At 43.2% G+C, this 15,744-nt stretch overlaps 1 protein-coding gene across 1 annotated transcript in view; it reads left to right on the top strand.

Moving 5' to 3' along the window:
- Positions 1-15,744, top strand: part of TMTC2 (transmembrane O-mannosyltransferase targeting cadherins 2) — a 340,813-nt gene that overhangs the window by 305,550 nt on the left and 19,519 nt on the right. Inside the window, exon 11 of the mRNA XM_068170528.1 lies at positions 3,737-3,800. Coding sequence (XP_068026629.1) covers positions 3,737-3,800 — 64 coding nt within the window. The remainder of the gene's footprint in view (positions 1-3,736; positions 3,801-15,744) is intronic.

The following is a 15,744-nucleotide window of genomic DNA, read 5'->3' as shown; positions in this document are numbered from 1 at the left end:
TGTGATCCTGTGAACAGTCTGAAGCCTTATGCCAAGTGATACCAGGTTAAAACCAACTCTTTTCCATTCAGGAGTTTATATATGTAAACCAGTCAGCACTGGTGTTGTTTATCTCTTAAAGCAGTACCTTTTTCCAGTGATCAACATAAATATTCAAAATGAAGTAAAGCTGAATATAACTGGGTGTTAGAGGAACCTAAGAATGATGTACTGTCAAGCACATTTATGAGGTTTTATTGGCAGTCAACTGGAAAAAAATACAGGGAACTGATAGATCTGGAGGCTCAGGTCAAGAGATATGAGAGAATAAAAGGAGGAGATTGAATGCTAGATGTTAGTGGGCTAAATCAGAAGTGTTGTGAAGGTCAGTCCTTGTGAACAGATTTAGCAGAGAGGATGAAATATAGCTTGTAACTAAGAAAAGGGCTCTGTCTTCCCCATTTCTCTTTTCTTCCTTTCCTTCCTTTCTGGTTTAGTATCAGCATTTTATCTAATGGTTTATTCTAATATGAATTATATTTCCTTTAGTAGTGTCCTTCAGTTGTTTGACATTGATCCAGAGCCCTTTACTGCTCAGTGGCATACGGTTACTGCAATTTCCTACCTTTATGCCTTTAATTTTGCTCAGGGGAAAGCCATTCCAGAGCTGAACATAATGAATTCCTGGTGCAGATTTCCAGTGAAAATGGGAGCCAGAATTCTGCTGTATCTTAACTAAAGGAGCTATTGCTGAGTAACCCAGAAATGGAACTGTCTTTCCTCCTGACCAAGTTATTGTGGCGCACATTAATTTCTATAAACCGTTTTTAATGGAGATCTATAAATTCAAACTGATTTCAACTTGGGAATTAATGATCCATGTTTCAAGATGTACATGTGGGAGGAGAGCAAACCATGTAGTTTCACTGGGCTAAAAGAGGACAAGATTTTAATTTGTTCCATGTTCACATGCCAAGAACACTTTTTGAAGGTGAAGTATACCTCTGTATCTGCCTCCTGGGTAAGGCACCTTGTTTATTGCCCAGAACTTCGCCACATTCAAAAATGCTTTGTTTCCTCACAGTTTTGTGCAGACAGGAAAAACAAAACAAACAAAAAAAAACACCTCTCTGTGCCATGTTTCATTTTATGTGCCTCACAGTAAATCCTGGAATTGGAAAGGCTGAGATTTAGTTTTATTCTTTTTTTTTCCCCCCCAGTCATTTCGAGTGCTACTAATGCCCATCAGGAGTGATTCTGAAGCAGGTTAAATGGGTATTTTTAGACATTCCATCGTTCCTAACCACTGCAGTCACTCAGTCGATGATCTATGTGCAAAATAATTTAAACCAGTTAGCAGGTATAAAGCAGGTTCCACTTGGCAAGTTGTGAGGCAGGAAGTGGTTTCAGCGTGCATGCCGCTTATGTGAGAAACATCAAAGGGATTATCCTTCCTCCCTTTCTCCTCCCAAGACCAACAACTGTCACAATGTGTTGATTGGGATTAAGTAGCCTGCCTAATGTGGCTAATGGTTAAAATTAGGGTGGATGGGAACATAAAATTAGAGCACAGCTAGATCACTGAATAGCAAAGCATATAAAAGCTCATGATATAAACAAGGTAAAATCTCCAGATCCAATCTCAGTTGAGTGACACACTTTGAACTAGAAACTGTTCTCAGCATCAGAATAAGAAGGGTAAAAAAAAAACAATAAAATAATTCAACAAACCTTAGTCAGCATTATCCTTGTTTTCTGAATTTTCCATTTTGTATCACAGAAACGCTTCTGTAATCACAAGACAAACACAAGTATGCTGAGGTTCTCCTGTCCTAAGTCTTCTATGAAGGGACCTAACCATTCACAGACAGAAAGGAAAATTACTTTAGTAGAAGATGTGTGGCCTGCCTGATAGTAGTACTTGGGCTTTCATACATATTCACCGTCTTTTTCAAGACATGTATGTGATCAACTGATATTCATTGGGCTAGTAGCCAAAGTAAATAGCTGGAGGAAAATTAAGAAGGTGGAGACAAAAAGGAGAAGTCTGAGAGGAAACAAGAGGACACAGTCTCAGGCTGCGCCAGGGGAGGTTCAATTTGGATGTTAGGAAGAAGTTGTACACAGAGAGAGTGATTGCCCATTGGAATGTGCTGCTTGGGGAGGTGGTGGAGTCGCCATCATTGGAGGTGTTCAGGAGGAGACTTGATGGGGTGCTTGGTGCCATGGGTTAGCTGTTTGGGTGGGTTGGATTGGTTGATGGGTTGGATGCGATGATCTTGAAGGTCTCTTCCAACCTGATTTGGTTTATTCTAAATAAATGGTTTATTCTAAATTTGCTGGTGTTGCTGGAAGGTGAAAGAAAAATGCCTGTTGAGAAAAAAAAAATAGCTGGGATTTCTTTGGTACTGTGTTCCATTTTCATTTGAAAGCATTAAAGTGGAAAATCAGAAGGAAAAAAAAAGTAAAAATTAAGCTGTTAATAGAATGTAGGTGCCATCTGTATGAGTAAGGAAAAGAAAAAGAGATGAGCTGATAGTGATTCAGGTGCCCAGAAATTCAACTTATTCCCCTGGCATGTGAGATCTAAGCTTTAATGTCCTCTCAGACTGATGTGAATAAATTCTGGAATGGAATGGAATGGAATGGAATGGAATGGAATAGAATAGAATAGAATAGAATAGAATAGAATAGAATAGAATAGAATAGAATAGAATAGAATAGAATAGAATAGAATAGAATAGAATAGAATAGGAGGTTGTAAAAGACCTTTGAGATTATCAAGTCCAACCTATCATCCAACACTATCTGATCAACTGAACCATGACACGAAGCACCCCATCCAGTTTCTTCCTAAACCCCTCCAGTGATGGTGACTCCACCACCTCCCTGGGCAGCCCATTCCAATGGCCAGTCTTTCTTTCTGTGAAGAACTTCTTTCTAGCATCCAGCCTAAACCTCCCCTGGTGCAGCTTGAGACTGTGTCCTCTTGTTCTGATGCTGGTTGCCTGGGAGAAGAGACCAACCCCCACCTGGCTACAACCTCCCTTCAGGTAGTTGTAGAGAGCAAGAAGGTCTCCCCTGAGCCTCCTCTTCTCCAGGCTAAGCAACCCCTGCTCCGTCAGCCTCTCCTCATGAGGCTTGTGCTCCAAACCCCTCCCCAGCTTTGTTGCCCTTCTCTGGACTCGTTCCAGCAAGTCAACATCCTTCCTAAAACGCAGGGGCCCAGAACTGGACACAAGTCAGGACACTCTTTGCTAAATGAATTCCATGTATCATGGAAACCCAGTTTTGAGAATTCATTATATTCTCTGTTTCTTTTCTTATTTTCTTATTCTAGAATTACAGTGTTCTTGGGGAGGCAAAAAGAAGTGAACTGCATTGTTGTATAGTATGGCTAATTACCAAAAAAGAAAAGCCCCACTGAAACCAACCAACCAACCAAGCAAACAGCTTTTCCTCTGGCACGGATTGGTGCAACTCAGATGTGTGTTTGGCCTTCTGTTTTTCTCCCCACAGTGTACTAATGTAATTTCAGAACTAAAAAGGGAGTGAGGTAGGCAAAGAGGATGTTGTGGTAATGAATATTCTGAATTACTGAAAACTAATAATCTTTCAGATAGATGTATTCTGTGCATTTCTGAGGCTAATAGTTTAATCAGAATTTTGGTTTTAACTGTGCTTCTTTAGTATGGTATCTTTGGTAGCCCAAGAAAAAATGGAGTGTAATTATATTGATCTTTATCTCTCCTCCTAGACAAGCCAGTCTCAATGAAGAAGCTGAGAAGTATTATGAAATGGCAGCAGGATTAAGACCTAATGTAAGTACCTTCTTAATGACATCCATTACTTGAGTTGAGTCTGCCAGAATGCTGAACCCTTTGTGTCGAGGAGAAACTTCTTGCTGGAGCATTTGATCCCTTGGCCTGTATTATGTTCTTTTAATGGCTAGTTATGGGATAGTTGGATAAAGCTGTTCATTTGTCAAACCAGTTCCTATACTTTGAAGTTACCTCAGTGGTGTGTGCTAGCAACAAGTCTTACTTGGCTAATATACTTGGAAAAGATTTCTAGATACAGATGAATCCTTACCTTTAAATGTGCTACATTTGGAAAACTCTCCTAATTCCATCTATTTTCCCTAGGAAAGGAGAATGAAAAGGTATTCTGTGATCCACTGTTCAAGGCATTTTAAATGATACATTTGTGCCTTTCCCTCTGTCATGAACTCTTGGCAAATGTTCCACAAACCGATCATGATTTTATCTCAGAGGTATTTACCTCTGAGGCTGGTAGTATATTGGCAAAGAAATGCTTGTTCCTTGAAGCAGAAATGTGCAGGGCTATGTGACAGACCCTTTTTAAATAAGAAAAGCTCATTTCCAATGTTACTGCATCAGGAACTGAAGGAAAAAAAAAGAAAGATTTTCTTTTTACCATTTTGGACTCAGGGTTCTATTTCTTTTCAACTACCTTCATATTCGGGGGAAAAAACTTTTGTGAATATAAGTGGGGGAGAATTTATTTTAAGTACCTAATGCTTTGTTTATGCATCAAGTCAAATCTAGAGTACATTCCTATCAGTGAGGTCTACAGTGCCAAATTTGAGGATACAACTTAGAAATTTCGGTCAGGAAGAAAACAAGTTTTTCTTTGAGACACAATTATTTCAGCTTTGCCATTATTTATGCTTCGAGATGCAAGACGTTAGAATAGAATAGAATAGAATAGAATAGAATAGAATAGAATAGAATAGAATAGAATAGAATAGACCAGGTTGGAAGGTAATTTCAAGATCATAGTGTCCAACCCATCATCCAACACCACCTAATCAACTAAACCATGGCATCAAGCACCCTATCAAGTCTCCTCCTGAACACCTCCAATGATAATGACTCCACCACCTCCCCAGGCAGCACATTCCAATGGGCAATCACTCTCTCTGTGAAGAATTTCTTCCTAACGTCCAGTTTGAACCTCCCCTGGCGCACCTTGAGACTGTGTCCTCTTGTTCTGGTGCTGGTTGCCTGGGAGAAGAGACCAACATCTGCCTGTCTACAACCTCCTTTCAGATAGTTGTAGACAGCAATAAGGTCTCCCCTGATCATCCTCTTCTCCAGGCTATGCAGCCCCAGCTCCCTCAGCCTCTCCTCATAGGGCTTGTGTTCCAATCCCCTCACCAATTTTGTTGCCCTTCTCTGGACACATTCCAGCAACTCAACATCTTTCCCAAACTGAGGGGCCCAGAACTGGACACAGGACTCAAGGAGTGGCCTAACCAGTGCAGTGTGCAGGGGCAGAATGACCTCCCTGCTCCTGCTGGCCACACTCTTTCTGATACAGGCCAGGATGCCATTGGCCTACTTGACTGCCTGGGCACACTGCAGGCTCATGTTCAGCCTACCATCAACCATTACCCCCAGGTCCCTCTCTGTCTGGCCGTTCTCCAGCCACTCTGACCCCACCTGTAGCTCTGTCTGGGATTGCTGTGGCCAATGTGTCTCAGTGGATCCCGTAATGTTGAAGGAATTCCCTCAGTTGCTTCAAACTTGGTACAATTCCTCTTTTCTGTGGATAACTGTACTCTCAAAATGTTTCTCAGAAACTGAAAAACATGTTTATTCTTATATAATAATATATAAATATGATTGTTTCTCAGACAGCTTTGGAAGTAACTGTGAGCTTCTAGCTGATGGCAGTGGTACTATAAAAGTTAGGTATTCTGGCTGACAAGTTTGCATGTTAAAACCAAAGTAACCTTTTGTCCAGGATAAAATCATCAGAACAGTCTATTAGAGCAACTTTCTTACATCTTTGGTTATTTTAAGTTAATATCTAATAAGTACTGCTATTTGGCTTTCTTTAAGAGGTAATTTTGCTTTAATGTTCTGGATGATAAAGTTTAACTTTCTGGTTAAGCACAGTGTGCATACGGTTCATGACTCCTTAAAAGAGTTTTAATGATGCAGAGTGGGAAAATGGTGCCTGTTTTCACTGACAGCATCAGCTGTCTGACAGCTGTTAAAGGTGTACAGCTGTGTACACCTGGGCCAACAGTGTGCCCAGGTGGCCAGGAGGGCCAATAGCATCCTGGCCTGCATTAGGAATAGTGTGGCCAGCAGGAGCAGGGAGGTCATAGTGTCCCTGTACTCTGCTTTGGTTAGGCTGCACCTTGAGTCCTGTGTCCAGTTCTGGGCCCCTCAGTTTAAAAAAGACATCAAAACACTTGAACGTGTCCAGAGAAGGGCAACAAGGCTGGGGAGAGGCCTTGAGCACAGCCCTGTGAGGAGAGGCTGAGGGAGCTGGGATTGTTTAGGCTGGAGAAGAGGAGGCTCAGGGGTGACCTCATTGCCCTCTACAACTACCTGAAAGGTGGTTGTAGCCAGGAAGGGGTTGGTCTCTTCTCCCAGGCAACCAGCACCGGAACAAGGGGACACAGTCTCAAGCTGCACCAGGGGGGGTTTAGACTCGAGGTGAGGAGGAAGCTCTTCACCGAGCGAGTCATTTGTCATTGGAACGGGTTGCCCAGGGAGGTGGTTGATTCATCAACCCTGGAGGTGTTCAAGAGGAGATTGGACGTGGTACTTGGTGCCATGGTCTAGTCATGGGGTCTGTGTTGATAGGTTGGACTCGATGATCCTCGAGGTCCTTTCCAACCTAAGCAATACTGTGATACTGTGATAGTGTGTGTGTTGATCCAGCTGGCTTCTCAGAATGTGCCCAGGTGCTGTCTGAGAGACTGTAGTGGCCCAGTCCACCAGAGCTGTGTAGGAACCATCCATACAGCTTGAAGAAGATGATTAATTTGTTGTTTTGGTTATAGCCTGTGTATCTTCTCACAGTGTTACAAATGTGAAGGATCAACAAAATGATGTGAGTCAAGATGTTAATGAGACATCCTTAAGCAAACTATAGTATTGAAGGATGTTTTGAAATCCATCACTAATGATCCAGAAACATTTCTTTGTAGTCAGTTCAGTCTACTAGATGCATGAACGGGATGGGATGGGATGTGATATACAGATACACGTGTAGATACACATTTTTCCAACACCTCCAGGGATGGTGACTCCACCACTTGCCTGGCCAGCCTGTTTCAATGCCTGTCCACTCTCTCAGTAATGTTTTCTTACTATGCAATCTAAACCTCCCTTGTCACAACTTGAAGCTATTTCCTCTTGCCTGATTGCTGTCTATTTCTTTCTAAATAGGCTTCACAGAGTTGACTTTATCCTGGACAGCCAAGGGAGAGAGAGGGTTGGGTGTCAAAAGGGAGCAGTCAAGCTCTTCTGGGTTGCACCCTGTGATAGGACAAGGGGTAATGGATATAAACTACAGCACAGGAGGTTCAACCTCAACATGAGGAAGAACTGCACTGTGAGGGTCAAAAGCACTGGAACAGGATGCCCAGAGAGGTTGTGGAGTCTCCTCCACTGGAAACTTTCAAGTCCCATCTGGATATGTTCCTGTGCGACCTGTGCTAGATTCTATGGTCCTGCTCTGACCTCCTGAGGTCCCTTCCAACCCCTAACATCCTGTGATTCTGTGAATACAGGAAACAGTTCAGAGAAGGAATCTTTTATTTGCTATGAGTCAGTGTGGTAGTTTGAGGGTAGGAGGTCTTTAACAAACCACAAAGTTGAAGACCTTAAGGCTAGGGAGTGTCCAGGAGGTGGACCCAGCAGTGTATTTCATTCCTGTAAGTCCTGCATCCCTATAAAACTGTCTGTCCCCTCCCTCTCTCCTCCCAGGAGGATGCACAGGCTGTTATCTCTTGAAGGGGAGGCCTGGTGTCAGCCTTGGCAATGCTGCCAATTAGGCCTGGAGCTGCCTAATTGAGGCCTGGAGCTGCCAAGCTGCATTTTAACTGCATCACAATGGTGTGGTATGAGGGTTAAAGAGGCAAGGCGGGGGGGGCATGAAAGCTCAGGTTTGTTGGCCTGGTTTAAGGAGAGGTTTGTGTGAAGTTTTGGCTTAATGGGGTTCTGTGTGAGACCCAGACTCTGGATTTTTGTGCATTTTATATGCTTTGTCCTGCTGTATCTAGTTGTGAATAGCATTTCCCTTTAAACTCTCCACGCTCTACTGGAGGGTAGAGAGGCTCTGCAGAGGGACCTCGACAGGCTGGACAGATGGGCAGAGTCCAAGGGCAGGAGATTGAACACATCCAAGTGCCAGGTTCTGCACATTGGCCACAGCAACCCCATGCAGTGCTACAGGCTGGGGTCAGAGTGGCTGGAGAGCAGCCAGGTAGAGAGGAACATGGGAGTACTGGTCGATGGTAGGCTGAACATGAGCCTGCAGTGTGCCCAGGCAGCCAAGAGGACCAATGGCATCCTGGCCTGCATCAAGAACAATGTGGCCAGCAGGAGCAGGGAGGTCAAACTGCCCCTGTACACTGCACTGGTTAGGCCACACCTTGAGTCCTGTGTCCAGTTCTGGGCCCCTCAGTTTAGGAAGGAGGTTGACTTGCTGGAACGAGTCCAGAGAAGAGCAACAAAGTTGGTGAGGGGTTTAGAACACAAGCCCTATGAGGAGAGACTGAGGGAGCTGGGGTTGCTTAGCCTGGAGAAGAGGAGACTCAGGGGAGACCTTATTGCTCTCTACAACTACCTGAAGGGAAGTTGTAGACAGGCAGATGATGGTCTCTTCTCCCAGGCAGCCAGTACCAGAACAAGAGGACACAGTCTCAGGCTGCACCAGGGGAGGTTTAGGTTGGATGTTAGGAAGAAGTTCTACACACAGAGAGAGTGATTGCCCATTGGAATGGGCTGCCCAAGGAGGTGGTGGAGTCACCATCACTGGAGGTGTTCAGGAGACTTGATGGGGTGCTTGGTGCCATGGGTTAGTTGTTTAGGTGGGTTGGATTGGTTGATGGGTTGGACATGATGATCTTGAAGGTATCTTCCAACCTGGTCTATTCTATTCTATTCTATTCTATTCTATTCTATTCTATTCTATTCTATTCTATTCTATTCTATTCTATTCTATTCTATCTGTTGTGTGAGCATTCTTTTTTTTGTCCTTTAGAAGCAGTGAAAGAGCAATCTGTCTGCCTCTAAACTGAGACAGTCGTTTCTTATGGGACTCTTTGCCTCCTTGAAGCCTATAGGAGATTAACTTCCTTAGCCCCTGGATCTGTTTGAATACTATCCAATTGAAAAAAAAAAAAAAAAAAAGAAAAAGCATTCCTACATTATGTATTTACTGTGATCAAAACAAAATCATGTTAATGACACATCAATGAGAAGCACATATGTGTCTGTTGTAGCAGTGTTGGTTTGGGTGGATGTTAATCACATTAGTCTAATTTTAACGAATTCAGCCGCGTGAAGAAATGAAAGTGTAAGTTTCTTGGAGAGCAAGACATTTGTGCATTAATTATCCTAAGCAGAAGCATGGCTGAGGAAAAGCTGTATTTAGAGATGGTTTCTAGGTGCCCTACATCTTGTAATGTTCACAAAGCAGGAAATTGTTTAACCAAGTTGTTAGGCACTCTCCAATGCGAGCTTTACGCACACTCTGTTGTGGAAAAAGCAGTCATCCAGAAACTCTCCTTAAATTGGCATTCTTTGCAAGAATGTGATATATTGACTTAAGCTTCAGCTTTTATTCAAATTTTAAGACATCATTTGTGTAATAGCACTGCATTTCTAATTTTTTAAGTCTGAGCTTGAAGCAACCAATCTTTAAAAGGCTGCTCTAGAACCACCACATATGAGAAATGGCTCTTGAGACCAAAGGGCGCTTTGAAGTGTAACCTCAAGAGTATTAAATGAAAGCGAGCTCACCAGAGACTTAAGACTTTGAGCCACCACCTTGAGCTGATTGGCTTAGGAGCATTCCTCAAGGAGGTGCCATGACCTGCAAGTCACTACTGTCCCAACCACATATTAGTGCTGCCTGCAATCTGAAGCTCATGACAGCCTTAAGCCCCATGTCATCGGCACATTGTCAGAAACAGCTGTTTCCACTCTACCACTTCAAAGAGCCCTGATTAAATGTCTTGCTGTAACAACATACATAAAGACACACACATAGAGTGAGGGGGAAAGGAGAAATGTACCTATAAGCAAAATAAATATCATTTCCACTGGATGGTTTAATCATGATGTGGGGGACTAAACCATTTCTTGACTTGAAAGATTTATGTAATCAGTTAACACACAATCATTTTAAAAAGCAGTTTCTGCAAGTGCTGCTTTTATTATTTTTTTCCCCCCAATGCTTCAATACAGATTTCATGTCAAAGGCTCCAGGCCTGCAGTAAGTTCTACCTCAAGATGTCTAACATTTGAGAGTTAAAAAAAAAATGCTGGTGTTTTCCAGCTATTTGACTGTATTTTTATAGCCATCTTGTAGATGTAATGCTTTCAGTGCCTCCTCATGGAAAGTGGTCATAATAGATGAGGCTTATTCAAGGCAATAATATACTTTCAATAGTACATACGTCTTTAAAAAATAAAGTAGATGTTGTATTTTTTTTCCTGAAACACATGTCTCCAAGGCCTGTTTTATTATGTTTCTTTTTTCCCTTAGGTGTTTCCCTGCCAAATTTCCCTGTTTGACTTTTTCTTGATTGTTCAGCGATTCTCTTCTATGTAGCTTTAGCAGGTTAGGAGTAATTGTGAGGAAAACAGCCTTAATGTATTTTGCCAGCTCTGTTATGGGCATGGCCTGGTATTGCCAGGGAGGGTTTTCCTAAAGCTTTCAAGAGCTCCTGCTATGGTAGTTCCGTTGCTGATGGCAGCAATGCATGGGTTAACAGTGATTCTTACATTGTCTGCAGCTGCTGAGACAAAACAGACAAAAAAATGGCACTGTTCAACTCTTCACTGGATCCAATGTCGTCCTTACAGTGCTGCAGGGGTACTGCAGATCCCTCATCTATGGTGAATCTATTGCTCCTGCAGCTCTTTTGAGCAGCAGGTCTGCCTAGTCCCTGTTATCTAAACCCAGCTGGAGTGCTTTACCATAATGGAGGAAGTTTTACACAGAGAGAGTGATTGCCCATTGGAATGGACTGCCCGGGGAGGTGGTGGAGTCGCCGTCACTGGAGGTGTTCAGGAGGAGACTTGACAGGGTGCTTGGTTACATGGGTTAGTTGATTAGGTGGTGTTGGATGATAGGTTGGACACGATGATCTTGAAGGTCTCTTCCAACCTGGTCTATTCTATTCTATTCTATTCTATTCTATTCTATTCTATTCTATTCTATTCTATTCTATTCTATTCTACTCTACTTCTGGAGCAGACAAAGCTGACATAGTCAGCCCTCTAGAGAAACAGTATATATATGATTTCTACACCATGTATCATTGCCACTTTCCAGTTGAGAGTCCTTGTTTTAACATGGCTTTCTGTTTACCTGTTCATTCGAAGTAAGGAATATGTGTCAGTCTTTCATCTCTACGTATTGGTGCCAGGGAATGGCCACAGAGCTGTATTTTCAGTTAGTTAGCATTTAGCAGATTTGTCTGTTCAAGGGTCTTCACCCACAGAGTCATTCGTCATTGGAATGGGCTGCCTGGGGAGGTGGTGGAGTCACCATCCCTGGAGGTGTTCAAGAGGAAATTGGACATGGCACTTGGTGCCATGGTCTAGTCATGAGGTCTGTGGTTACAGGTTGGACTCAATGATCCTTGAGGTCTCTTCCAACCTTGGCGATACTCTGCTACTGTGATTACTTGTGTCTGCCTTGACAAAAGACACAAAAGTGGGCCTTGTGGGGCAGGTGGAGCATCTGCTGATTGCCTTCCTGCCTGCCCTCCAAGCTGCTCTCAGCTTCTGCATCAGGACTTGTAGAGCTTCCCACTACCAGCACTGTCTGCTGCTAAGCCTCACATTGTTTAAGGCTTCCTCTCAAGTGTGCCAAACTTTCCGCCTCAGTAATATGAATGGCTGTGGATTCCTTCCTGCCCAGCAGCACTCTTGGCCTCCTGAAAATACCTCCTTTCTTTACCCCTAGTGAAGGTGTGAGGAAGAAGAAAACTTCCCAGGATCTGGTTCTTCCTCTCTTCCTGCTCTCAAAACTGAACCAATTGTCATAGGGCATCCAGGACTTTTAGGGACTGAAAAAGGTGCTGTGGCTTCCAAATGAGAAGATAGGCATGACTGATGTGAACTGCATTTCCAGATGGCATACTTCTAATAGCTTGTCTTCAGGCAGATACAGGGGAGGGAGGCTTAGGCATAGATAATCTCCACTGGAAGGGGAGATAGGGTTGTGTCTTCTGAGGACAGTGAACACAACTCTCTGTTCTCAAAATGACGAGAGAGCACTTTCTTGATTCCGCTGTAGATTGGGTAGTTTCCATGCCTACAGGCAATAAAAGACTGATTCAGGTTTGATATCAAAATAGCTGTGACATTTTTCAGCCTGCCTAGTGGAAGGCTGGCCTAGTCTAAAGGTTGCACAGGACAGAGAAATTCAAGAAAATGAATATTAACTGAACACAAGCTGCTCTTCATTTCAGGCAGAAAGGCTCTTCAGTGTTTGCACACAAATAGCAGCGCTTCTCCACAGAAAGAGTTTATCCATGCATGAGCTCTCTCAACCCCTTCTCAGCTGGAAAGCTTTCAAATCAAAATTGGGCCCCCAGCTCAATTTTCTGTTCTTGTTGTTGCTTCACCCCTTTCACATCCTTGTACATAGTACATCCTTCACGGCTGGAGCTAAGTTCAAGGCAGATATGCTATCACTGTCCAGCTGTTTGGGGAAAACTGCTTAATCCCTATAAGCACCAGAACAAGGGAACACAGTCTCAAGCTGCGCCAGGGGAGGTTTAGACTCGAGGTGAGGAGAAAGTTCTTCACCCAGCGAGTCATTCGTCATTGGAATGTGCTGCCCAGGGAGGTGGTGGAGTTACCATCCCTGGAGGGGTTCAAGAGGGGATTGGATGTGGCACTTGGTGCCATGGTCTAGTCATGAGGTCTGTGGTGACAGGTTGGACTCGATGATCCTTGAGGTCTCTTCCAACCTTGGTGATACTGTGATACTGTGATCTTTTAAACGAAAAATTACCTTTCTGTATTTGCAGTCATAGTTGTTTATGATCCTCTTAAATATTTTAAGGACACATTTAGTTCTTCTGTCAGGCACAGCTGTCAGCTTCAAGACAGGCCTGCTTATATGCTGTTGATCTGAATCTTAGAGTATTCCTACTTCAGCAGAGATTAGTGCCTCCTACCTTAAAACAAGAACCAACAGACAAAGCAAACAAAAAACCCCATCTATTTTCCATCCTTATGAATTCCATCAGGGGACAAAGAAAGCACGCAGGCTGTGCTTGTAATACAGAAGCAGAGGATCAGGATGAGGTGTATAATTTGAAAACCAATTTACTCAGCTGTGGAAAACACTGAATTTCCTTTGGGAAATACATGAGAATATTTTACAGCTTTACCCCAGCAAACTCCATGTGTGTTTGCTCATGCATCGTAGCAACTCGGTGAACATGCTTTTGGGTGATGATGGAATACTGAAATCTGGTTCTGATATCGTGAGATGTGTGGGAGAAAGCTGGAAGTTGTGTCACTACAGTTCTCAGCTTCAGTTTTGTGAGAGTTAGATTAGAAGGGGTTCATTTGTACCCTTCTGGTTACACGAGCAGTTAAATAAGGGAATCTCTGAGATCGATTGGCACACTTAGTGATCTTTGGAATGGAATTAAAATGCCTTTAAGTTACTGTTTATTTTCCATCTAGAGTAATTTGTTGTACATTGATAGCCTAATCAATACAGAAGTAGTTTATCTGTGCAAGTTGTAAATGACTGAAATGAAAATACACTTGAACTTCTTGAGCTTATACAGATATTCATAGATTTATGGAATGGTTTCAATTGGAAGTATCCGTGAAGATCATCTAGTTCCAACCCTCCTGCCATGGGCAGAGACACCTTCCAATAAACCAGGCTGCTCAAAGCCTCTTCCAACCTGTCCTTGAACACTTCCAGGAAGGGGCAATTCACAACATCCCTGGGCAATGTTTTCCAATGTCTCAACACCCTCACTGTAAAAAGTTTCATTCTAATATCTAGTCTCAATCTAATCTCCTCAAACTTAAAGCCATTCCTTCTCATCCCATCACTACAGGCCCTTGTAAAAAGTCCTTTGCTGCCTTTCTTGTAACACTCCTTCAGGTACTGGAAGGCCACTATATGGTCTTGCTTGAGCCTTCTTTTCTCCATCCCCAACTCTCTCAGTCTGTCCCCATAGTGGAGGTTCTTCAGCCCTCTAATCATCTTCATGGCCCTCCTTAGGACCCACTCCAGTAGCTCCATGTCCCTCTTATGCTGGGGGCACCAGAAGTAGAGACATTACTCCAGATGGGTTCTCACAAGAGCAGAGTAGAGGGGCAGAATCACCTCCCTCATGCTTCTGCTCACACTTCTCTTTATGCAGCCCAGGGACACTGTTGCCTTTATTTCACACACACGCATACACACACAGAAAGGAATATTTTGCTTTAGGCATCTTTCCACACCCCCCACCCCAAATAGTTTGCACAATGTTCAGAATGTTGACATGATTAAATCTCTTTAAAAAACCCCAGGTTTTCACAAAAGTGATGCATGTTTATGATTAGTTCAGGGATGCTTCCTAAAGAAGTTTAGCAGCCAAGGATTAATGTATGGGTTCTGTTTGCTTTCCAGGCACTTACCTAGATACTGACACTGTTCCTGCAGTCCCATTAGATGACCTATGGCTAGCTCATCAATTCTCATACCAAGCAATACTTGAGTCATTTTATTGTTTAAGACCCTGAGTCAGAAATTTTGTAGCACTGTGCCTCAACTGAATGGAAATCTTAATGTTCTTGCACTTCTTACTCTATTTTTTATATGTACATTCACTGTGTCAATCTGAAATCTTTATCTGATCTACAGGTAGGTTCAGTCACCACCAAAATTACTTGGCAAAGTGTCTGAGGTCAGCGAGTGCTGTCTCTTAGACTGGTAAGACCTCACCTGGAGTACTGCATCCAGCTCTGGAGCTTTCAATACAGGACCTGATGGAGCAGGTTCAGAGGAGGGTCATGAAAATGATCAGGGGGTTGGAGCATCTCTGCTGTGAAGACAGGCTGAGGGAGCTGGGAGTGTTCAGCCTGGAGAAGAGAAAGCTCCGGAGAGACCTAAGAGCAGCCTTCCAGTACCTGGAGGGGGCCTACAAGGATGGAGAGAGACTGTTTACAAAGGCCTGTAGTGATTGCATGAGGCACAAGGGTTTCAAACTAGAGAACAGTAGATTTAGATCGGATGTTAGGAACAAGTTCTGCACCACAAGGGTAGTGGAACACTGGAACAAGTTGCCCAGGGAGGTGGTTGGGGCTCCATCCCTGGAGATACTTAAAGTAAGCCTCAACAAGCTTCTGAGCAACCTCATCAAGTGGAGGATGTCCCTGCTTCATGCAGGGGCATTGGTCTGGATGACCTTTGCAGGTCCCTTCCAATCCAAACCATTCTGTGATTCTGTGGTTTTAATTCTGTTTCATCTAACATTTTAGTGTATTTCATCCACATCTTAGTAAAGACATAACTCCCTCCCCCCCCAGTTACTACTTTTTGGCATGAAAATAACGGCAAGATTTTGCAAAGCTAATTAATAGAAAGTCACAGCCTAGATCTGTACTACTGAGTTAAACACACTGAGTTACTGTGCTTGGAGATGATGGCAGGCAGTAGTTTGTAAAAGTGCAGTCTCTGCTGAAATTATGGAAGTGATGGTGATGTGTCATGGCCATGTCTATGCACTTGATTGTGATT

Source organism: Melanerpes formicivorus, unplaced genomic scaffold, assembly GCF_026170545.1.
Source record: "Melanerpes formicivorus ecotype bairdi unplaced genomic scaffold, bMelFor1.0.p_v2 SCAF_3, whole genome shotgun sequence".
Lineage (NCBI taxonomy): Eukaryota > Metazoa > Chordata > Aves > Piciformes > Picidae > Melanerpes > Melanerpes formicivorus.
The sequence above is the reverse complement of the archived record's forward strand: the minus strand, read 5'-3'. Positions and strand labels throughout refer to the sequence as shown.